This window comes from Bos indicus, chromosome 25 (assembly GCF_029378745.1).
Source record: "Bos indicus isolate NIAB-ARS_2022 breed Sahiwal x Tharparkar chromosome 25, NIAB-ARS_B.indTharparkar_mat_pri_1.0, whole genome shotgun sequence".
Classification (NCBI taxonomy): domain Eukaryota; kingdom Metazoa; phylum Chordata; class Mammalia; order Artiodactyla; family Bovidae; genus Bos; species Bos indicus.
Window position 1 is genome coordinate 22885121 of NC_091784.1, and position 24980 is coordinate 22910100.

Genomic DNA, 24980 nt, shown 5'->3' on the forward strand with positions numbered 1-24980 from the left:
TTACTGCCAGTCTGCAGACAGTACTAATGCTTATTGATTCTGTCAACAAGTATTTATTTGTTGACATAAATGTGTCAGGACCCAGCTGCACCACTGGGAGGATGCATCCATGAACAGAAGAGATAAAAGTCCCCCATTCCTTTGGAATTTACATCTGAGTGGGGGAGACAGATAATAAACAATAATAACAAAAAATAAGGGGGCAAGAGATGATGGATGAAGACAGAGATGCTATTTTTGATTGGATGATCAGGGGCGGTGTTTCTGATAAGGATGACATTTGAGCAGAGACCAGAGCAAATGAGGGAGCTAGGCATGTGGATATCTCAGGGCAAAGTGTTCTAGACAGCAGGAAGAATGAGTGTAAACGCCCCAGGCAGGGACATGCTTGGCGTGTTTGAGGAGCAGCGACCAGGCCAGTGTAGCCCGAATGGAGTGTCATTTTGTATCTTGTGACCCAGAATTCCTTTATGAATCAGCTACCTTAAAAAAAAATGACAGATCTAGTATAGCATGCTGCAGACTTGATATGTTTTTCTTGCTACAGACTTAGAATTTGGAAGATAAAAGCTTCTTAATAAAAGAAAAAGAATCTTGATGCTGGTCAGAATAGATAAAAGGGAAAAAGACTCCCCACCAATGTATGAAACAGTTTTTGTCATCCTTAAAATGATGCAAATTTAATTTCAAAAAACTTGTTTAGAAAAGCAAAGTTACATCAGAAGTATTCTTAGACAACTGGATTTTTTAAATCCTTGAAAAATATGCATGGCTCAATTTAACAGAAGATGTAAGATATCAAATTCTATTTAAGAGATTGTTCTAAATGTGTTAAAATTGGATTTGCACATGGAAAAGAATCAGAGATATAGACAAATCAAAACATTTATTTGATTTAGGGAGGTGCCTGTGGGTAATTGTCTTCATTTTGAATTTATATTATTTCAGGAGAGTCTGTGATAAAATACCTTAAAAGTGTTGAATGTACCACAAGGTGGCAAAAGTTAATACTGAAATTGTTGTTCACTCGCTAAGTCATGTCCGAATCTTTGCAATCCCATGGACTATAGCGTGCCAGGCTTCCCTATCCTTCACCATCTTCTGGAGCTTGCTCAAACTCTTGTCCATTGAGTTAGCGATGCCATCCCACCATCTCATCCTCTGTCTTCCCCTTCTCCTCCTGCCTTCAGTCTTTCCCAGTACCAGGGTCTTTTCCAGTGAGTTGGCTCTTTGGATCAGGTGGCCACAGTGTTGGAGCTTCAGCTTCAGCATTAATACACAGATGCAAAAGCCATCAGAAGGGGGTTGAATTTTCAGTGAATTGCTCATTAGAGGAACTGGTCTTAGGAGAATGGGGTTTAGGCCAATTTTTCTAGAAGTACAAAGGGATAAGTAGGAGCTTCTCAGTCAAATAAATCTAGGTCTGAGATTCCTGGCTGTGTGACCTCCAGGAATTCACTTAACAGATCTGAATATTGGTTTCATCATCTTTAAAGTGACATAAGAAGTGAAGATTAAAAGAGATGATATACAAAGTGCAGAACAAATAATAAATGAGGCTACCCCTTTGAGCTGTGCTGTAGGGGCACCTGGCTGCCTAGGCACAAAAGGATTGCATTTTCTCCAGCCTTTTTGCAGTGTTTCCCAGGGACAGTTGTCAGCCCGGCACATTCATGCAATTTCCCAACTGCCAGTGGGCACAGGCAGTTGAGTCTCCTTAGCAAAACATCTATTTTAAATGTTTTCTTTTCAATTGAACATATGCACTTCTTTTTTTTTTTTTAAATAGAATTAGATTTCATGAGTCATTGAAGGACAGAAGTTACTTCCTCCCCAAATTTGCTGTCGTGGCCCAGCAAGAACTCAGTTGCAAGGCATGCTGGGAGGGACGTCAACCCAGAATACAAAAAGGGACAGGGAAGGGGATGAGAATGATTCCGCTTGTAGAGCTGGCCCCCGGTGACATGTCCATTGAGCACGGAGAGTGTCTAAGGGGTCCTTGTAATTTGGGGTCAAGTTTGGGTTGGCACCGGTATCCAAGGATATGGTTAAATGTAAGGGTGTTGCCGTAGGAAGCTCTTGGCAGTAGTCTCTATGGTTGAGTTGCAGGAAATAGAATACCCTTCTTTCAAATTAGCTGTTAAAAAAGAAAATATTGGAAAGCAACGACCGAAAGGCAGAACCCGAGCCTCATGAAGATCTAGAACTTCAAGGCTTTCTAGACTAAATCTGTTTCTTTCTCCGCGCTTTCTTTGTTTTTCCCTGATCATGGTAACATGGCTTCCATAGCCCCTGTTTGCCTATCCGCCAAATTCCCACATTCCAATTCAAACTCAGGAAAGAGAATCTGATTGGTTCAGCATAGGTCAGTTGCTTTATTCCTAGTCCAATCACCTAGTAATTGACTACTAGTTCAGTAGGAAACTTTAAGAAGGAGTTGTATCTACAGGGAAGGAATAGTTGGTGCTCTTGTCAGGTGGGAGACAGCATCTTGAGGCCAAGGAGATCAATTGGGTTGGAGCAGGACATAGCCTGCTGCTAACAGTACAAATAGGGTGTTCAGTGTCTCCAAAGAGAGGAAACCGGAGAGATAGGTGTCTGGGCCTTAGGCAGCTAAAGCCATCTAAGAATCTTGAGTGCAGGAAAGGATCCAGGAATACAACCCAGGCATACAGAGCTGGGGTGGGTAGGAATGGACACAGCCTGCTTCTCTACCCTCTTGATGGTGACCTTTGTGTATTCATTCAGTAATCAAAGGTCCATAGAATTCCAAGGAAGAAGAGAGATGGCCCTAGCCCCAGTCCATGGGGTCACAAAGAGTCGGACACAACTGAGCGACTGAACTGAACTTGAGAACTTTGCTTTCTATGTGGAAGGGCAAAGCTTAGAAAGCTGAAAATACAGTTAGAGGAGCATCAGATTGCATGATTATGATAGTGATTCTTAGGCTACAGAATACAGAGGAAATAAGGTGTCACACCCTCATATGAATGAGGCTCCACCAGTTTGCATGGACTCCGTGTGCATCATCTGTTACATCTTTGCAAACTGTTTGGAGGAGAAGCTGTTCCTGTCCCTTCAAGGAGGCAGAGGAAGTTTAAGTAACTAATGTAAGATGTCAGAGTAAGCAGGATCTCTAGGACTTGCACTCAAAACAAGCTCATGCCACAGCTAGAGCCCTTAACTGCACAGCTTCTTGAGAGAAACAGATGGATCTCTACAGTAAGAGAACAGTTTACAGGCAAGATTGATTCACTGACCAGCTTTGGAAAATCACTCCAGATCATTAAATAGATTAACACTTACTGCAACTCACCTTAGAGAGGGTACACGCTTAGAGTTGCTCATGTTGCTGACTTTCTCTGTCCGGGGTACCTTATGAAAAGTGGCAGGTGTTCTCCTGGCAGTTACATGGGCCTCATGTCACATCCCACTTTCAGCTGACTTAGAGGAACAGTGATTATCTCTTTAAATGCCCTGCCCTTTCCATGACCCCCCTGGTGAACTCTGCACATGCAGTCCAACCATGATTTTATTTTTTATTTGGCTGCCCTGGGTGTGAGTTATGGCATGTGGTATCTAGTTTCCCCACCAGGCCCCCTGCATTGGGAGCGTGGAGTCTTAATCGCGGGACCACCAGGGAAGTCCCTCGTCATCATCCTCATACTCACACGCCAAATTTGAGAAATGCTACCCAACCATTTTGCACGCTGCAGTGACAGACAGATATTTAATTTATTTACTGATTGAACATGAGAGGTCATGGGGAAAGGAAATTTAAAATTAACTGGAGTCGTTTCACGCTTCAGGGACAAGGGCAGTGTGTAAATGAAGAATCACCACAATAACGAGGACAATTAGGGAGGAACACTTTGAAAGTTGAGCAGACTGGCTAGTTTGAGGGGAAAGATGGTGAGCTTGCCTTTCGGAGCCTTTAATTGGAGTTGACGGTGGAACACCCACGTAGAAACGTCCTGTAGCCAGCTGGAGCTGACTGGAGCTCAGGAGAAAGGGAGAGGGTAGAAACCGAAGTCAAGATTCATCAGCCTAGAGCAGTGAGAGTTGATGTTTTGAGCTGTGACAAGTCCTCTTTGGAAAACAGAGCAAGTAGCAGGAGCCAAGCCGGACTTGGAGTCCAGACTCAGTACATACTTTCTAATGTCCACGTAGGAGATGCCAGCAGATAGGTCCTGATCCAAACCCACTGCACGTGACTAGGAGAAAGATCTTTAAAACTTTGGAATAATTTTATAGAAACAGTAGGAGAACAAAGTCAAATTTTAGGGCATTATTGGGGGGGTGCGGGGCGGGCGGGGGGGGGGGGAATGGGCTTCCCAGGTGGCTCAGATGGTAAAGAATCTGCCTAAAATGCAGGATACCCAGGTTCAATCCCTGAGTTGGGCAGATCCCCTGAAGAAGGGAATGGCTACCAATTCTGGGTTTTTTGCCTGGAGGATTCCCTGGACAGAGGAGCCTGGTGGGCTTCAGCCCATTGGATCACACAACTGTGCAAACTATCTATGGGGGGGAAATAATTATGCTAGAATTGGAGGTGTTGGTTGAAGGCCATTTCATGAGCTGAAGTCCCCAGAGCTCGCTCTCTCTACCTGTCGTGCAGTTTCTCTGAACACATCGTACTTGAGATGATGGCTTGAGTTAGTCATGTATTTGTCTTAACCAAGATTCTGAATTCTCTGAAGGCAAGACCTGCATCTTACCAATTTTGTTCCTTTAACTCCTGATACTGTGACTTAACAAAAATAAATGTTCAGTTAAAGTTCTAAAAAGTTCACTTCCCTGCTCAGGATGGGCTCTAGGTTGCCCTTGGCAGTGTTTTCCAAAACAAATCTTCCTTGCTCTGGAGTGGGAGATGAACTTGGTGGTACAGGGACGTTTGTTTCTAAAATAAGGCATTTAAGGGATTGATGTACCAAAAGCAGACTGGTTATAGTGTAGAGTCAACAGAGTCCAGGTAGGCATTTGTTTTTTTTACAGAGGAAACAGTGACTCTCCATTTGTGAATTTGATATGAAGTTTTAAAATTTTTAAGTAACTGTGTTTAAGTGAAAAAAAAAAGGTGAGTTAATGAAAAAATATTTTAAAATAAGTAACTTTTAGTAAATGAGTTAGATGATATACTCTGTAAAGATCTTAAAGTGAGAAGACTGAAGTTTGGGTGGCTGGCCCCACCCTGCCTTGCTTGACTCTCCTTTTATAACTCCATGCACTTTACTCTCCCTTGCCAGAAGTGTTGTTGATGTTGTTCGGTTGCTGAGTCATGTCTGACTCTTTGCGACCCCATAGACTGCACACCCCAGGCCTCCCTGTCCTTCACCATCTCCTGGAGTTTGCTCAGACTCATGTCCATTGAGTCAATGAGGCCATCCAACCATCTCATCCTCTGTCGCCCCCTTCTCCTTCTGCCCTCAGTCTTTCCCAGCATCAGGGTCTTTTCCAGTGCGTCGGCTCTTCACATCAGTAGCTGTAAAATCAGGGGCTTCAAGTGCTAGTAATATTTTTTTCACAGTACGCATCAAAATAAACACAGAACTATAAAGGTAAAACCATATGCATCCATAGCCCACCTAAAATTATCTCCCTCCCCATTTAGGAAACGTTGCTATTTGGAAATTTATCTGGTCTCCCCACTTGCCTGGGGAATCCTTATTGTCGGGCACCGTGGATCATTCACAGCAGCATTTCTGGCAGTAGGAGAGCCTGGCATACAGTGGGCATCATTAAGTATTTGCTCGGAAAATGAAAGGACAGCAAGATGCCAGCCGTAACGTTTAATAGCTGAAGCGCCGGTGTGCCAACACCACACTCGATACAGTTCAGAGACGACAGATCTCAGGGTGGCCCCACATACAGTTTGAAGTAGAAACAGACCACAGAACATGGCATTATCCACCCTGGAGTTCTCTCCCTGATGTTGGGATTCTAACTAATGAGTTTGGGGGGCGGGGGCAAGTTGAGTTCTTTCAAGCAGAAAGCAAGCTCCTGAAATCTCTCCCTCACTTACTTCTCTCTCTGTGGCCGATGCCATCTGCTAGTTTTAAAAATAATTTTTAAAAGCAAGTGTTTTGGTTCTCTTCAAACATGTAGCAAAGACAGATGCTATTTTTAGGCTTGTTTTCTATCAAAAAAAAAAAACCCCTAAGAACCAGGGGCTGGGTGTCGGCAGTTCTGGCTGACTGTCTCCACTCTGCCACTAACTTGTAAGTGACCTTTTTGCAAATCTCATATGCCTTGGACACTGAGAACAGAAGTGATAATTCTGTCTCTCATTAGAGATGTTGAGAGGGTGAAGTAGCGTCGGGGTGAGAAAGTCCTACGATAGTTCAAAAATAATTGATTAACCCATACCCCTCCCTTGTGGTCTGCCAGCTTTTTTGACACATGGCTGGATTTCTATATCCCCTCCCTTCTCCCCTGGACAGAGAGCTCCCAGACGGAAGAACACACCCACACATCCATGCAATGTATGGGTGAGAACCTTGCACAGGAAGCTGTATAATAAGAGGTTACAGGTTTAGAAACCAACCTGCCCAGGTTCAAATCCTGCCAGAAATGGTAGTCCTTGTCACATTGAATTGTTTAGAGAGATAAAAGAGATAAAATATATAAAGCGCTTTGTCACATAGCAAATGCTTACAAGGTGGTAGCTTTATTGAATGGCTGTTATTCTAATTATTGTACACTCAGTATACATTTGACAAATGCACATATGACTGTTATGTATAAGACAAAGTTCCGTGCACTGTAAGGAAGATTTTGTTTTTTAATGGTAGATTAAACCTTTGCTGTATGGCCATCATCATGTTGTTGTTCAGTTGCTCAATTGTGTCTGACTCTTTGTAACCCCCTAGACTGCAGCACGCCAGGTTTCCCTGTCCTTCACTACCTTCTGGAGTTTGTTCAAACTCATGTCCATTGAGTTGATGATGCTATCTGACCATCTCAACCTCTGTCACCCCCTTGTCCTCATGTTTGAATGCTTTATATATGTATCTACTCTATAGGACAGGTGAATCATGGCAGAGATAAAGCTGGAGGTTTGAGAGGTTAAGTAACAGCAGTTACACAGCCAATAAGGGATGGCGAGAGACTTGAAATCCTGTATTGATTTCATAGGGACCCTTTGCCCTCCACACCACTTCTCTACTAACTCCGCTCCTGGTCTAACAGCCCCGCACAATAGTCACTTCATGACTTTTGACAGTAAATCCGTCTTTTAAATTGGCAACCCAACCACCTCAACATATAAATAAAACCCAAACACATATTTCACAACATGACCAGTCTGGAAGCCACACACAGGATTTTTACAGTATCCTGTTGGTTACAGAAGTCAGTCCAGTTCGTAGAGGGAAGGGACGACACCAGGAAGTGAGCATCGGCAGTGAAAACCACCGGAGGCGGCGCGGCGTGGAGGCTGGCTCCCACGGCTGCCTGTTACCTGTCATACGATTGTTCACTTAGTGGTCTTCACCCTTAAAATTAGCTTTCTCTGAAATGATGGCCATTAAGTCGCAAGGCTGATGTGCTGATTGTATTTTCCAGGACAAACGAGAGTAAATTTAGCGTTATTAATTTTTTCCTAATTATTTTTTTTTTTTTTTACCGTGCTGGGTCTTCACTGCTGCACGGGCTTTTCCCTGGTTGCGGTGAGTGGGGGCTGCTGTCTAGTTGCGGTGTGTGAGCTTCTCATTGCGGTGGCCTCTCTTGTTGCGGCTCCAGGGCGGTAGAGCACAGGCTCAGTAGTTGTGGCGCGTGGGCTGAGTTGCTCTGCGGCATGTGGGATCTTCATGGATCATGAATCGAACTTGTATCTCCTGCACTGGCAAGCGGATTCTTTGCCACTGAATCACCAGGGAAGCCCAGTGTTACTCTTTTTTTCTTTAATTTCAGAGACTTTTCTGGTGGTCCAGTGGCTAAGACTCTGCGCTCTTAACTTGAGGGGCCTGGGTTCGATCCCTGACTGGGGAACTAGATCCCACATGCTGCCTCTAAGAGTTTGCATGCCACAACTAAAGACCAGCACAGCCAAATAAACAAAAAGATTTTTAAAAAATGTCATGTTCTCCCTGTGTTCACTTGTGTACTTTCAATGGCACAAATGCTCCATTTGGGGACTCAAGGCACCTGCCCTGTCGTTGAGTCCTGGGGGTTTGGATCATAAATCTCAGCTCTTACCTGCTCTCCATCTGGGGCCCAAGAAACTCCAGAAGGCTGACTTTGCTCTTTGCTGTCTCCTCCCAGGATCGCCTGTACTTCGTGATGGAGTATGTGAACGGCGGTGACCTCATGTACCACATCCAGCAAGTGGGCCGGTTCAAGGAGCCTCACGCCGTGTAAGTGGCGCTGTGCTTTTTTCCCTTGGGATGAATGAGTGGGTGGTTAGTTCCTTTGGGTTTTTAGCCAAATAAGAATTTTAAATATCTTGGGCTTCTTCTTTAAGAGAAATGCGTGGCCGGGACAGAGGGTGTTCTGCTGAGATGGGCTACTTGTTTCTTGCTTAACACCCGCTAAGAGCTGGAAGCTTGAAAACCACAGCTATTTCTTGACCTCCACGTTTTGCCCCTGGCGCTTAAGGAAAGCCCTAAAAATTCCTTGGGGAGTGTCGTTGTAGGTTTTGAGTTTTCCTTTGCTCATATTGGTTGAGAGCTTACCATGTGCCAGGCTCAGAGATTTTAGAGACTTGCTCACAGTCACAGAGCTCGTGTGAGGCAGACCCAGAGTTCTGACCCAGATCTTCCTTGCTCACGTTCTTGCTCCATCTTAGCTGTCCTCATTCCAGGGAGATGAAAGCTCAAGCTGCATAGTGACTACACTCTGTGGCTCTTGGAGTGGGGAGACTGACTCTGGATTTTTGGAAATCTGTTTCCCCTGCTGAGTCCATTCCATCACCTTCAGCACACAAGGCAGCCAGTCTCTTTTGTCTGGAACACACATTTCATCCTGGGTCTCCCTGCGGTTGGTGAATGGGAGTGTGGCAAGTCACAGGATCAGCAGTGCTAACCTCTCCTAGGGAGGTTGTTGGGCTCCTACTGTCCCTCCAGAAAGCCCCTAGGGCTCACCCAGGGCCCCATCCTGTCCTTGCAGAGGCCTCCTGGCGCCCGTGCAGCTCAGCCTTGCCCCCTCTCCTCCCCCCTGCCCAGAACACGAGCACTGATTCTGGGCGGGTTACCATTCCCATGCTTCCAGGTCATGCCATTTGTGTGTCTTGGTACAATTCTAATGGGCTGCTTAGAAGTAAAAGGACTTCTAACATCTAATTGACCACTGACCTTTATTCCATTATCATATGAGACATTGTCAGGACACTTTACAGAGTTCCCCAAAGCCCTGCCCAACCTTTACAACTGGGCTTTCTGGTTCTCCCCAAATCTCTCTCTTAAATTTTGAAACTGAAAAGCTAACACTTCAGCCAGATGCTGTTTCCAATTCTGGCTGTGCTATTTATTAGCTGTGTAACTTGGTCAGGGTATTTCCTGTCACTAAGCCTCAGTTTCCTCATTTGAGGAACAGGGAGGTAATTGTAGCACCTCATTGCTGTTGAGTCACTCAGTTGTGTCTGACTTTTTTGTGCCCCCATGGATTGTAGCCCACCTGGCTCCTCTGTCTGTGGGATTTCCCAGGCAAGAATACTGGAGTGGGTTGCCATTTCCTTCTCCAGGGGATCTTCCCAACCCAGGGATTGAACCTGTCTCTTGCATTGGCAGGCATATTCTTTACCACAGAGCCACTACCTTATAAGGTTATTGTAAAGATTTAATCAGATAATAACCTGAAATGATACAAGGTTAATGGTAAGCCTTCAACAGATGTTAGGTATTGTCATTGAGATATTTTAACTTGTTGTCATCTGAAACAATCCTTCTCTAGCCAGTTCATCATATCCTGTGGCTTCCTCCCCACTAAAAAGTTGCTGAACCTCTGCCCACCCCATTTGGTCCTTAAAGCAGCCTCATAGCTCTCTAAACCCTGTTCATCCGTCTAGACTCCCATACTTTGTTTTATGAGCTGTGTGGTTGACCATCCATGGTGAGACATTCATGCCCTACGCCCAGTTCAATATTGTATTGAATTCTGAGAGTTGCCGGGCATATGGTGTCCTTGAATTTCTCCATTGTGTTTTTTTTTTTTTTAATTTCAGATTTTACGCTGCAGAAATTGCCATCGGTCTGTTCTTCTTGCAGAGCAAGGGCATCATTTACCGGTAAGCGAACACTGCTGTACTTTCCATCTCTCGGCTCCCTCAGCTCCTCCCTTCCCTGCCTCTTTCTTTAACTGCTTTTAAAATTAGAATCCATGGTGGGGGAGGAATCCTCCAGTACTAACTTGGGCATGTGCTCTGCCAGGCAGCATCGCCCACTGCCCTGGCAAAGTTTGGGCAGCTTTGTATGATGATAGAAGATCTTGACGGACTCTGCCTCCAGAGATGGTTCAGAGCCTCATATGTGAGACCATTTGCTCCAAGAGGAGGAGGCTAACCACTGGGGACCCAGCACATCCTTCTCTTCCCCGTGGACCCCACATTTGGGGAGCAAGCAAAGACTCTTGGCTGGCAGAATGTGCTGGATCATATTATTATGAAACAAATCTCTTTCTTTCTTTCTCTTTCCTTGTTTCTCTCCCTCACTTTCTTTCTTTCTTTTTGTGCTATGTAACTACAGTTTGGGAATGGATCTCAGAGTAGCTTGCCCTGAAAGACAGGATTAAGTTCAGGACTTGGCATTTGCCCGTTTTTGGAGGAGCAAGCGTATGATCATAGTCGGATGAGTCATCCCACTTTATATCTCATGCAAGGCAGACTGTGGAGCCTGGGGCTGCTATTTGTCAGTGAGTCCACGGTGTATAATTCTTATACCACATGGATGCAAGCATTCCAGTGCAGGCTTGGGCTGGTTTGTTACACAAGGGAGGCTGGCATGTGGCATGGGGCTTCCGAAGGACGCTTGCCCCGAGTGAGGGTCTTTTTAAAAGATCTTGAAGAGTCATCAAAGTCCATTTGATTCACTGATTTGATAAACATTTATTGAAAGCCCACCATATCATATACTGGCCTCTACTCTAGGTGGGGGGATGCATTGTGAAGAAAACAGACAAAGGCCAGCCTTTGTAGAGCTCAGATTCCAGTGGTGGAAGACAGATCCCGTAAATCATAAAAATGCTGTCTGTAGTGAGAAGTACTATGGAGGGAAGTCAAGTAGGGGAGGGGGCTGATGTGGGCTGGGTGGTGGTTCTTGCCTGACATTCCACAGAGAGCATGAGATTGGGGTCTGAAGAGTTAGGGAAGACCCTCGGAAGCCTGGTCTTCCTAAAGCAACTGAAGGACATGGAAATAAAAGGCATGAAGAGACTAGCCTGGTGATCTCAAGGCAGAAGGTGGAAGTGAGGCTGCGGGCCCTGGTGGGATGAGGGATGTAAGATGAGGGGCCTTGCCAGAATCCTGCAGAGTCCTGGGGATTTTTTTTCACTCCTTGAGGTAGCAGGTCCTGAGTGCATCGAGTCCCCACTCTGCCTGTGTGCTCCTGATAACAGAGGAATGAAGATCAAGAAGGAGAGTGGCTTTACCTGGCACAGCCCTGATCTCAGTAAAGAAATAGAAACAGCGAGTAATCATAATAATTTCAACTGTAAATAGTGTAGTCATTCTACCCATGCTCACCCTCAATGAACATGTGTCACCATGTATGCATGAAATGGGACCTGTGAAGCCTCTGATTCCCCCAGTTTCCCCTTTGACTGTCATAGTGGGAGCATCTTGTTATACTGAATGTAATTCTGGTGTTGAAAGGTACGCATTATCTTCCGTATGACATGAAGACCCCTACATTCAAGTTGATGACTTCAGCTGGTGCTTAAACCAAAGAACAGGGGATCATGGGTAATTGTTCACTCTACACGATTTTCTCCTTACGTGCTGACATTTGAACCTGACTCCTCTATGGGATGGGCTTCCACCAGAATAGAATCAGGCACTTAAGCATTGCTGAGAAGATAAAATAAGGGACTATAAGTTTATTGGAAGAAAACTCAGTCCCAAGGAAGGGACCAGGACAGGAAATGATTTGAGTTCTTGCCAACAGGGCTGGGATTCAAGGCAAGGTTTCCAATATATTAGGGAACTAGACTGGAATCTGGGATCCATTGGTCTAGGTCATAAAATCCAAAGATTAGGATTCTAGGTGCTAGACCATGCCTGAATGCAAAGCTTTTTCTCCTAACTGTACATTGTTCCTTTCCTCCTCCATTATATTTGTCATCCTTTTAAGCCACTCACCCTCTGAACCCCTTTCATTTGTGGGTAGGAATGGAATCCATAGCTTCCTCTAAAGATTTAACACACCAGATACTTTTGCAGCCTCCCTATAGGAAGAGCAAACACACAACTCAGGCTCTGATGCTCGTCACATTCACTGAAGACGTTGAATCGGAAGTTAGTGACCAAGAAGCAGAGCCTGTAGAATGGAGAGTGGATGTAGTCATCAGCTATGTCTAGTTTCCAGAGGTGTGAGAGGAAGTGGTTCTTAGGAATAGCGCCCCGAGTCCAGCATTAGGGCTTCATGGAACAAGGGACAATGTCTATACCCAGTGGTGACATCAGTGGCATCTTCACTGGGTCATTTCTGTGCTGGTTAGTCATTGTTCATGGCTGCATAGCCTCCAAGTCTGCTTTGCCAGCCTTTTTGGAAATTCTCAGAGCTCCCCCAATTCCTTCCTAAAAACTCCTTTTTTTGGTTGAAATAGTCAGAGTTGGTTTTTGTTGCTCACAATCAAGAACTTCGGTGGAGACAGCAATTGATAATCAAATGGAAACTGCAGAAAATTTACATGACAGAAGATAAGTGGTTTTATAAGTTCACAGAGATTGGTTTTATGGTGGCAGAGTCTTTTTAGGGGCTTCCCTGATGGCTCAGCGTGTAAAGAATCCACCTGCAGTGCAGAAGACACGGGTTCGATCTCTGGTTTGAGAAGACCCCCTGGAGGAGGGCATGGCTACCCACTCCAGTATTATTGCCTGGAGAATCCCATGGATTGAGGAGCCTGGCAGGCTACAGTCCAAAGGGTCGCAAGGAGTCATATATGACTGAGCGACTGACCACACGCACACAAAGTCTTTTTAAATGTTATAAATGTCCTTCTTCTTCATTTGAATCTCTGGTTATTTTAACAGCTTTTAAGTAAAGAGGATGAGGACTCATAGTAGATTTGTCCTCTCTGAGGACCGTGGCTAGAGATGTCGGGCGAGGGGAAGATGAAAGACTTCCAAACTTAGTGTCTGATTTATAGATCGCCATCCTTGGAACGTGTATTGATTTTGCTCTTGATGGAATTGTAAACATGAAGACATCTGGCCAGCCCCCTTTAGAAGCATAGATGAGGATTCATTACATTAAACAAAAGAATGGAGTGGACTATCAAAACATTATTATGTGACATTATTATGTGACAGCTTGCTCCAGCCCCATGACCTGCTGGCTCTTAGCACTTGAAGCTCCTTTTCTATAATAGACGGAGATGTCATCACTTTTGGGGTTGCCCCAACTGCCTGTTTAGGGGCATGTGGTCAGGCTGAAGGAAATGTCATGGGTCTCTGTTAATCAAATCACATGCAGACGTGGTATGTTTATTGCTTCCGAGTCTAGCTTTTCTAAGTTCTAAGCTGGCCTTCAGAGACCACTGTGGCTTGTAGAGAAGCATGAAGGTTGGATGTGGGTAGTACCATGGACAGTACTAGAGATCCTAGGATGTTGCTTCTGTTGGTAAACAGTGGAGTGCAAATGGGCTTCCCCTTGGATGAAGAGACCTCACAGACACAGATAGGAGATGCCAAGATATATTTTCAGGTTGTATTCTTTTAGTAGAAAATTATAACAGCAACTCGATTGAAATGAACTTTCGTTAAAAGAGGCGTGTTATGGCTGACATTGGAGAAGGCTGTGGCACCCCACTCCAGTACTCTTGCCTGGAAAATCCCAGGGATGGTGGAACCTGGTGGGCTGCCATCGATGGGGTCGCACAGAGTCGGACACAACTGAAGCGACTTAGCAGCAGCAGCAGCAGCATGGCTGACATAACTGAAAAGTCTAGGACTGAGGCTCAAATGATGTTATGAGCATTTATTCGCTCCCTCTGAGTTCTGCTATATCTATAGTAGCTTTGTTTTCTCTACCTGGTGACCTCTTGCGCATCTAGACTTAGTTTCTACCACCCGAACAATCCTGATGTTAAGAGTTCATCTTTTTCCTGATGGTGCCAGCAAAAATGTTGGGGCTGATGTTAATGTTCAAAGACTTTGATCAGCTTATATGGGGTTACATGGCTCTTCCTAAACTGTGACCAGAAACCGTGATCCACTGTGACTAGCAGGATGGAGTATTTCCACTGGCCAGGACAGGCCCACATGACCACTCCTGGAAGCAGGAGTTAAGATCAGCATCACCAACTTCATATGGCTTGAGAATCAGGGAAGCTGTTTCTTCAAAGAAATATTAGGATGTTCTTACCCCAAGATACTAGAATAGGTGGAGCCACAGATGTCCACCAGCAAGCAAAGGCGATTTGAGGGAGAGATCTGAATTGAATGGTAGATTCCTTAACCTCTGAGGAAGTTGGATTTCTAATGGGATTGAGGAAGTCTGGCCCATAGATCATACCTACTCATGGGTGCTGAAACACCCAAGTGATGACTTTGGAATCAGTGTTAAGGGAGGAGGAAAGTGTAATGATATTGTAGTCATCAGATATGCTGGAAATGTGCAAGGGTCCCCAAACATCAAACTCTCCCCATCAACACAGATGAAATAGAATGAGAGTGGAGCCTGTGTTGTTTAGGGCATCACTCTTTGAAGGTGACACCTTCCTGATTCTCTGTTACAGTAACCTCCCCCCGTTCCTGTCCACCTCATCATTCTTTTTATTTCCTTCATATCATTCATCAGAAGCTACAAGAAGCATGCTTGTAGATTTGAATACTTGGTAATTGACTTTATCCCTCTACTAGAATTTAATCTGAATAAGAGCAAGATGCTTGATTATCTTGTTCATAATATACTTATCTCCAAGCATAGTGTCTGTCACAAAGTAGGTGGGCAACAAATATTTTTTGATTGGAAATCAGTAGAAACCCCTGGGTTCATGACCTAGAAACTGGCTTAGGGGAGCTTGGGGTACTTGGTGGTAAACAAGATGATCTCAATCAGTTTTTTTTTTCTTCATGCTCTTCAGAGATATTTTTTAAATGATAGTTTTGTATAAAACCTTCCTATGAAATGTAAGGGATCCTGATGTTGCAAAGGTCAACTCTAGAGATGCCCCCAGATAAAGGACACTTCTGTGGATGCTCTGCCCAGATGGAGGAAGCTTCTGTTTTATTTAGCTGTCTGTGGATCGCTCTTCTCAGAGTTGCTGTCTCATTGCATCCTCCCGAGACACTTGGCACAGTTGCCGCTGCAGGAAAAGAGAAGCACAGAGGTTTGCAGACCCTCGTGTCTCCCTGCCAGATCATAAGCTGTTGGAGGGTAAGGACTGGGTTGTACTCACTGCTGTGCCCCCACCAGGCATGGTACAGCGTTCTGCCTGTAGTGAGTGGATGTTGGTTGACTCAAAAGAAATAGCATTTAATTCAGCCCCTGAATCTGTGTCCCCACAGTGACCTGAAACTTGACAATGTGATGCTGGATTCCGAGGGCCACATCAAGATCGCTGATTTTGGCATGTGTAAGGAGAACATCTGGGATGGGGTGACGACTAAGACCTTCTGCGGCACCCCAGACTACATCGCCCCCGAGGTGAGCTGACGCCAACCCCTCAGGCGTGTCTGCGTTGTGCTGATGTCCTCCCTGAGCCTTAGGTGGGAGAGGTCCGAGGGGTACCAGACAAGCAGGACCTCAGGCTGGTCCATCTCCTAGACTAAATCGTTCCTTTGAGATCACACATGTAAATTAACTTAGCACACATCCCAGAAGCGCAGACCCAAAATACATCAAGGTTTGGGAGAAAATTTAAATAAAACTCAAAAGAACCATCCACCACACATCAGTAAGATTCTTTGTCAAGCTGCTGTGGCTCATGGCCATATGATACCTCCTAATTATGCCACTGAAACGTGTGTTCAGGGGAGACGGAAAGGCAGAGAAGGAGTAAGAGAGAGAGAGATTGATTCCCGGGACAGATGTATGACACAGGGTCCGTGTGTGCATAGGTATGAGGTAGTTGTGCTGAATCCTAAAAGACTCAGCTTTTTTCTTCCTGTGATTAAGATATAAATGAAAGTGTGAAGATTTATTTTAGTGCCTCCCCCTCCCTTCCCAGAGGAAGCGGTCAGTTGCAGAATGGATTTCCCCAACGTGTCATGGTACAAAAATTTGTGCCAGATGATAGCCTCCCTTTTCCTCTGAATTGGTGCTCAGGAAGGTGGCATCCTGCAATCTGTTACTGGATTTTTATGGAAAGGAACTGCGAGCTTGGCATAGAGTCTTGGAAATGGACATTCTCGAATTCCTCTCTTCTTGACTGTTAAGGCTTCATATGTAACAATGGTGATGGGACGACCCCTGTCACTAAGTAGCTTGGCACTAAATTGAAAACCTGCCTACTCTGTTACCAAAACTCTTCCTCTTTTAGGAATCTAGTTTGCAACATACACACACACAGACACACAAACACACACCATACTCGGAAGGATATGTCTTCAAAGCCCTTTCTTTGCTGCAGCACTATTTTTAATAATGAAAAATAGGACACAGTCTCAGTAACTACCAGTGAAGTAAAAGAGTTGCAATTCATATTAAATATTATGCAACCCTTATAAAGATCAGAGCACACCTGTCTGTACTAACTTGAACAGTGTTTGTTAATCAAGGGATGGGCAATAGACTGAATGATTTACAGTATGGAATACTATGCTGTGCTTAGTTGCTCAGTCGTGTTCAACCCTTTGCGATCCCACGGACTGTAGCCCACCAGGCTCCTCTGTCCATGGGATTCTCCAGGCAAAAATACTGGAGCAGGTTGCCATGACCTCCTCAGTGTGGAATACTATTAAGCCTCAATTCAAAAAGTGAATGAGATGTATATGCAGATATTGAAACATTGTTGAGAGGAAAAAATTGAGTTACAGAATGATAAATACAGTATGATGCCATTTATGGTAAATAACAATACACAGAACACTGCTATATGTTTCTTACAAGTATGTAGATATGCGTGCAGAAGTATAGAAGATGCATGAAGATTCCAGACTGGTTTTACAACACTGGTTACCTCTGAGGATAAGGCCGTTGTAAATCTTAATCTGTATACCGTTTTATCTCTGCACAAGGCAAATGTATTTGTGTATTACTTAAGGAATTGAAAAGTAATCCTTTGAGCACTTAACTCTTTATTAGGACCCAATGGCATTTTCCCTTTGTGACATACATTGCTTTATTATCATTGTGTTAATTAGTGAGGATATCAGATACAGTTCCTTGATCTGCTGTGAGTTCAGTGATCTCTGGTTCACAAGGCCTGCTGCCCTTTACCATCACCTGGGGAGTTTTTGTTATTTTTTTAATTAATTAATTTTTCCCCCTCCACACAGCACGCAGGATCTTAGTTCCCCAACCAGGGATTGAACCCTTGCATTGGAAACTCAAAGTCTTAACCACTGGATGGTCAGGGAAGTCCCTGGGGAGCTTTTAAAATGGGGATGGCCAGGCATCACCCTAGATGAATGGAATCAGAATCACTGCAGCATGGACCCCCACATGTGTGGTTTTCAAAGATTCTTGGATGCTGGTAAAGCCCCAAGTTGTGTTACGGGGGAAACTGCCTCCTCCTCCAGCCTGCAGCCCGCAACCTGCTGGTGGGAGGAATAAACTGCAGGTCAGGTTTCCCCCTGCTTTGCCATTAACTAAGCCCCTCGCTTCTGGCAACTTCTTTCACCTCCCAGGCTCTATTTCCCTTTGTAAAAGGATTAACTTGTTAGGTTGTCATGAGGATCAAAAGAGACATGAAGTACTTTAAAAGTGTGAAAACACTTTCAATAAGTGTTCTCACAGAAAGCTTTCCTTCATCCATTGCAAGCAGTTCTCCTCAGAGGACACTTGTGATTTCAGGGCAGACGCCAAGGTGGGAGATGGAGGTGGATAAACAGACTTATAGCCAAGCTTTATAACCAAGCTTGCTCAGACACATTTGTTGAATAAAACCAACTATCACTGAATTAGAGAACTTTCAAGTCATAGCTGACATTTTGAGGGCATAATATATGAGAGGCACGTATTTCTCTTTCATCCTATTAAAACTCTGTGACATAGATATTATTATACACTTGGTTTTGTAGATGAAGAAACTGAGACCTAGAGACATTAAGTGACGTCACCCGGGGTCACAGGCTGGGCAACAGCAGTCAGGATTCCAACTCTGGACTGTGTGGCCCTCAGTCCTCAACCCCTTAACCTTTGCCGTATCACCTTCTAATCCCTTTTTTTTTTTTTTAACTTTTTATTTTGTATTGGGGTAGAGCCGATTAACAATGGTGTGATAGTTTCAGGTGAACAGTGAAGGGACTCAGCCATACATATAACATGTATCCATTCTCCCCCAAACTCCCTTCCCATTCAGGCTGCCACATAACATGGAGCAGAGTTCCTTGTGCTATATAGTAGGTCCGTGTTGGTTATCCATTTAAAATATAACAGTGTGTACATGTTGATTCCTAACTCCTTAACTAATCCCTTTGATAGTTAGTTTTCACCCCTATATCCTAAGAGGGGGCTTCCCTGGTGACTCAGAGATTAAAGCGTCTGCCTCCAATGCGGGAGACCTGGGTTTCGTCCTTGGGTCAGGAAGATCCCCTGGAGAAGGAAATGGCAATCCACTCCAGTATTCTTGCCGTGGACAGAGGAGCCTGGTAGGTTACAGTCCACAGGGTTGCAAAGAGTCGGACACGACTGAGCTACTTCACTCACTCACTTCACTCACATCCTAATGGATGGTCACACAGCTGTTCTAGGCTTTACCATGCTCTGGCAATTTGGTCATAAGTATGAAAACCTTTAAAACTACATATACCATTTGATTCACCAGTTCTCCTCCTAGGAGTTTATCTTAAGGAAAGAAAATTGGACAGATGTCCACATATCTAATTGCATGGAAGAAACCTAATCAGTTGGGTATTGATGAAATAGATTTTGGTATATCCAACCAATGGAACATTATGCAGAGGTGAAAAAGCTGGTTATGTTGATGTACAGATATTAGCATGGTAATTCTAAATGAATAAAATGCTGTATTAAAGTTCCATATATTAAAGTATTTATGTAAAGTACATTCATACACACAAAGTTTAATATATATTAATAGACAAAAATCTAGAGGAAAATAGACCAAATATCAATCATAATGTCTCTCTTGATAAAGAACTGTTTTAATTGTATTCTCATATTATATCTATATTTTAAATAAATAATAATAACTGCTATTACATTTTTTAACTTAAAAAATTTTTAATTGTGGCAAAAAAACACATCACCATCTTAACCATTTCTAAGCATACAGTTCAGTAGTCTTACATATGGTCACATTGTTGTGTAAATGTTATTACTTTTATCATGAGAAAGAAAGACAAGTTTTCTCCTTTAAAATGCTGTGCTGACTGTATTAAAAATTAAAAATAACCGTACTAAGTGCTTTGAAAAGGCAATGTGACATACACAGATGCCTTCCCCGCCTGCAGGTATCTCTGTAAAGGATATCCATCTTCTTAAGGTAAAGAAATAGCTTCGGTGGACACTGGACTCCCTGTTCACTCCTTTAGACAGAGGCCCACATCTGGAACTGTGACGGCCAATTTAATCTTTCACAACGGGCGGGTGTCAGGCAAAGGAAGAACTCTCCCCCTACCCCCGCCAGCCCCAGGGATGCTCCACTCTTATTGTAAGAGAAGTGTATATTCATTCTCAGCCACTGCAAGAACCTGCACATCTCCCTGACGGATGCCTTCTGTTTTCCAGATAATTGCTTATCAGCCCTATGGGAAGTCCGTGGATTGGTGGGCATTTGGCGTCCTGCTGTATGAGATGTTGGCTGGGCAGGTAATTGAATTTTAAGTGACTTGTAAGGAAAGTCCTCCCCCACCCCCATCCCCGTGGTTTCTTTGAGAGTGTCAGCCGGATACCAGCTCACAGCTCTGAACCTCTGTAATTTCCATGACCTTGGGGTTACCCTCATCTATTGACCCCATTTCCTTATCCTCTTCCTGGAAGCCCTGGGTATGGCTTGGCTGTGGACCCCAGGGAGCTGGGCACGCTGGTTTGGGGCAGTTGGTGGGGGGTATAGTTCCTGCAGGACTCCTCCCACCCTGCGCTCTGCTCCGCAGGCACCGTTTGAAGGGGAGGACGAGGATGAACTCTTCCAGTCCATCATGGAACACAACGTGGCTTATCCGAAGTCCATGTCCAAGGAAGCTGTGGCCATCTGCAAAGGGGTGAGTGAGCCCCTTAAAGCTGGCAGCCAGGACCACCACCTACAGGGGTGCAGGGGTGCAGGTCGTGCCCTGCACAAGGATGCTGCGCCTGGGGCCGGGGAGGGGTAGTGGAGGTCAAACTCCACCCCTGGTCCACTGGCCAGCCTGTGAGCCCGGAACAGACCTGCTGCCTCCCAGAGGAAAGGGAGCTTTCTTCTAACTCACACAGAAACACCATAGAGGCCTGCCTGCAACAGCATGTGGCGGGGCTCCAGGCTCTAGGCCAGCACAGAGGAAGGCTTATGGAATGAATGAGGTGGGGAGCCCAGAAACTTTGCCAAAGAGCTGGAACCCGGGGAAGGTACCCAAGAGGGGTATGACATGACCGGTCAGCCTCACTCAATGCTGGGGCCTACGAGTTTAGTTAATAGTAAGAGTATGTGCCTTTTGTCCTAAGAAAATAATCACAGTATTGAGTTTAAGGGATCCGCTAGATAAGTTGACCCAAATTGAGTGTCTCCCAACCCCTACTCTCCCCCTAACCCACAAATGACTGAAAAGTTTGCAAGTTTGTACATAGTGATGTATGCAAATTTACCTGTGAACAAAACAGGACACCTGTTTTGGGTAAGGATTGCTTGTTTTTGTTTTTTGTGTTTGGCCAGGACATGCTCACAATGACATGGGTGAATACCTGGAGACCAGTGGTCCTCCCCGTTGGCACCATCAGGATGACCTGTGGTGCTTTTTTCAAAGGCACACACCTCAGCCTCTCCCCTAGAAACTGAGTTTAGCATCTATCTGTACTGTGAAAAAGTCACCGTGTTGCTTAAAAACCACTGCCTTTTATTATTCAAATATGGTAAGTCTTCAACTCTGATGAAAGAATGAAAGGAACACTGTGAGACCCCAGAGAACAGGGCTCAGGGATGCTGCCTTTATGAAGTTTTCCTTCCCAGCAGTCAGCAGTGCCAGCACGGCTCAGGGTTGGAGCGTGCCCACCTGTGTGTCCGGATAAACCAGGGCTGCTGGTTCTAGATCCTCATGGTGTTTGCAGATTTCTCGTTACCCAACCCAACTCTGCCCTTCCTAACCCATCACATGGCATGTGAGCTGGCCTGAGTGAAGGAAAGCTGAACTCAGGAGGTTTATAACACCTGGGCCAACCTCGATCTAGAAGCACCTTGTCATGCCGCCTGAATTCCCACTCTGAGAATCACCTAAGCTTGTGTGTCAGCTGCATAGGTTAGGATGCAAATATCCCTGGGGAAGACATATGTGAATTCATCTCAGTCCCTAACATCTCAAAATTTATAGTTTGAAAATAGTTTTCATAGGTATGAGGCAGGAAGAGGGAAGGGGAGGTACAGGGCGTGGAGAGGTTCATGTGCTTGCTTAGTCACTCAGTCGTGTCCGACTCTTTGTGACCCCTATGGACTGTAGCCCACCAGGCTCCTCTGTCCATGGGATTCTCAAGGCAAGAATACTGGAGTGGGTTGCCATGCCCTCCTCCAGGGGATCTTCCCAACCCAGGGATCAAACCCAGGTCTCCTACGTTGCAGGCTGATTCTTTACCGTCTGAGCCACCGGGGAAGCCCAAGAATACTGGAGTGGGTAGCCTATCCTTTCTCCAGGGGATCTTCCTGGCCCAGGAATCGAACTGGGATCTCCTGCATTGCAGGTGGATTCTTTACCAGCTGAGCTGTTCATGAGAAGCTTAAACAAGGCCCTTGGCAAAGAGAGGGCATAGAACAAGGCCAGGGCAAACCCCTACAGTCATCATACAGGATGGGGAGAGAGGGAGAGACTGTACTGGAAGCCAGTCTTTCCTTCAGATAAGAATGTGTCCTCTCCTCTCCTGATTTTTCTGGGCAGAAATCTGCATTTGAGTTCAAGTCTGAGCATTATTAACCCTATGACAGCCGGGAAGTTGTTCCACCTCATCTGCAGATTGGGGATACACATATGGGACTGCCCATGCGATCAGGGTTCTCTGATCAGGAGATGAGTTGATACAGGGTGGGGAGAGAGGGAGCTCTTAGTTTGTTCAATAGTTACCAACATTAGAGAATGGATATGTGGACACAGGGAGGGAAGAGGGTGGGGTGACTTGGGAGATTAGGATTGACACGTATCGCTCCCATGTGTAAAACAGATAGCTAGCAGGAACCTGTTATAAAGCACAGGAAGCTCAGCTCGGTGCTCTGTGATGACCTAGATGGGGGTGGATGGGAGGGAGGTCCAAGAGTGAGGGGATATATATGTCTACATATAGCCGATTCTCTTCATTGTACAGCAGAAACTAGCACAACTGTGTAAAGCAGTAATAGTCCAATAAAAACAAAGAAATAAAATCACCGGAGGGAAAAAAAAGAAAAATGGCGACCTTTAAAGATCAGGGGATTTCCTCTAACATTCAGCTTTCCAGTTTCTTTCAAAAAAATCTGATCTCTCCACGCTGGTCTGTCATTCCTGGAAGGCATCCGTCAGCTGTATTGGAAGCCGGTCTGTCCTTCAGATAAGAATGTGTCCTCTCCTCTCCTGATTTTTCTGGGCAGAAACCCGCATCTGAGTTCAAGTGTGAGCATTATTAACCCTGTGACAGCCAGAAAGCTGTTCCACCTCATCTGCAGATTGGGGACACACGTATGGGACCGCACACAGGGTTCTCTGATCAGGAGATGAGTTAATACATAGAACTCAATTGAGAGTCTGTCACTGTGTTCCAAAACCCTTGGGTTACAACTCCTGCTGTTACTAACGCTGGCACTTCCATGTTACATGCTAACCTCCTCTTGATATTCAAGTTTGCATTCCCTGTGCCTTGGATTTTTAAAGTGGGGGGTTTGGGAATTCAAGACTATTTGTACATTTCAACCCTTCCGCTTCCTAGGTGCACAGTCTTGAGCATATTACTTTGCATCTGTGGGCTTCTGTTTCTTTATCTCCGAAGATGGAATAATAATCCTCACTATGCAGAATTTTGGAAGAGTGTTAAATGATGAGGTAACAGAAGAGGAATCTCCTCGCATAGTGTTGGCACATAGTAGGTGCTCCATGCATGTTCAGGACTTTCCCCTTCACAGCCCTGCCTGCCTAGACAGCTGGGGTTCTAAGTGGGTCATGGAGAAAAGGGTTTTCCAGGTCAGCTGCATTCAGCTTCAGCTCCAATTAGCAGTTTCCCTGGTAGAGCAGATTTCTATTAATTTCAGACCCATAACCTTCAGGATTAGCGAGGGTGACTTTCTTACTATTGGGTTTGGGGACCTTTCTGAGTTGAGTTGGCTGAGGCCCGTGTGGGCTTTTTCTTCAAGGTTGATGCTCCAGAGAAGGAGTGATGCTCAAGTGAACAGCCAAATGCTTCCTCCTGAACCGTGGGCCCCAGGGGATGCGTCTGGGAGGTGATCAGAGATCGGAAGAGTGATTAAGTCCAGCTGTCTGCATGGCTGGCTTCCGGCGCCGGAGCTCAGCGTGCAAGAGCTGAGCACAGCCTCGCATTAGTTAGTGCTGGGGTGTTTCTGCAGTGGTTTTCCTTCGCCTAGCATTCTCCTATTTATATGGAAAGTGAGCTAGGTTTTTGAAAAAAAGTCTCATTCCATTTGAAAATGTCCGCTTATCTAGGGGTCCCCAACTTCCAAGATCTAATGCCCGATGATCTGAAGTAGACCTGATGTAATAATAATGAGTGAAGTGCACTCATAATTATATAATTATAATCCGCTTGAATCATCCCCAAACCACGCCCCCACCCCAGTCAGAGGAAAAAAATGTCTTCCTTTAAACTGGTCCCTGGTGCCAAAAAGGTTGGGGACTGCTGTTATCCATCCCATTAAAGACCCTATTTTCCACCATAAAAAAAATTAGTATACAGTTTGCTCGGATCACCACTCCCCCTTTGAATAAACTTGAAGCAGACAGAAGCCCCAGTTGGCCATACATTAAGGTGAAAACAGTAAGGAACTATAAGATGGAGCTTCAAGACTCTGGGTTAGGCTGATCTGTTCAAAGCGCAGCTCTGCTACTTAGCTGGGTGATCTTAGGCAGATGCCTGCTTCTCTGGACCCAGTGTCTTTATGTGGAAAATGAGGATAATAGTTTCTGAGGCCTTAATGTTGTGAAGATGAAAGAGTAACGGATAATAGCTGTGAGCCCGGGCACACAGGAAGTGCTTAGGACACGGAAGCTGTTATTTTTTTATATATAATTTAATTTATTTATTTGGCTGTGCTGGGTCTTCGTTGCTGCCCGGGCTTTTCCCTAGTTGGGGTGAGTGGGGTTGCTCTCCAGTTGCAGTGCACTGGCTTCTCACTGGAGTGGCTTGTCTTGCTGTGGAGCATGGGCTCTAGGTGCATGGGCTTCAGTAGTTATGACTCGTGGGCTCTGCAGTTGCAGTTCTCGGGCTCTAGAGCACAGGCTCAGTAGTATCGGCACACAGGTTTAGTTGCTCCGCAGCATGTGTGATCTTCCCAGACCAGGGATTGAACCCATATTTCCTGCATTGACTGCAGGTTCTTTACCA

General features: G+C 45.1%; 1 protein-coding gene across 3 annotated transcripts in view; it reads left to right on the plus strand.

Moving 5' to 3' along the window:
* Window positions 1-24980, plus strand: part of PRKCB (protein kinase C beta) — a 374732-nt gene that overhangs the window by 320468 nt on the left and 29284 nt on the right. For all 3 annotated transcript variants that reach the window (XM_019987893.2, XM_019987894.2, XM_019987895.2), the window contains 5 exons: window positions 8263-8354; window positions 10160-10222; window positions 15662-15800; window positions 20010-20090; window positions 20375-20482. In XM_019987893.2, coding sequence (XP_019843452.1) covers window positions 8263-8354; window positions 10160-10222; window positions 15662-15800; window positions 20010-20090; window positions 20375-20482 — 483 coding nt within the window. The remainder of the gene's footprint in view (window positions 1-8262; window positions 8355-10159; window positions 10223-15661; window positions 15801-20009; window positions 20091-20374; window positions 20483-24980) is intronic.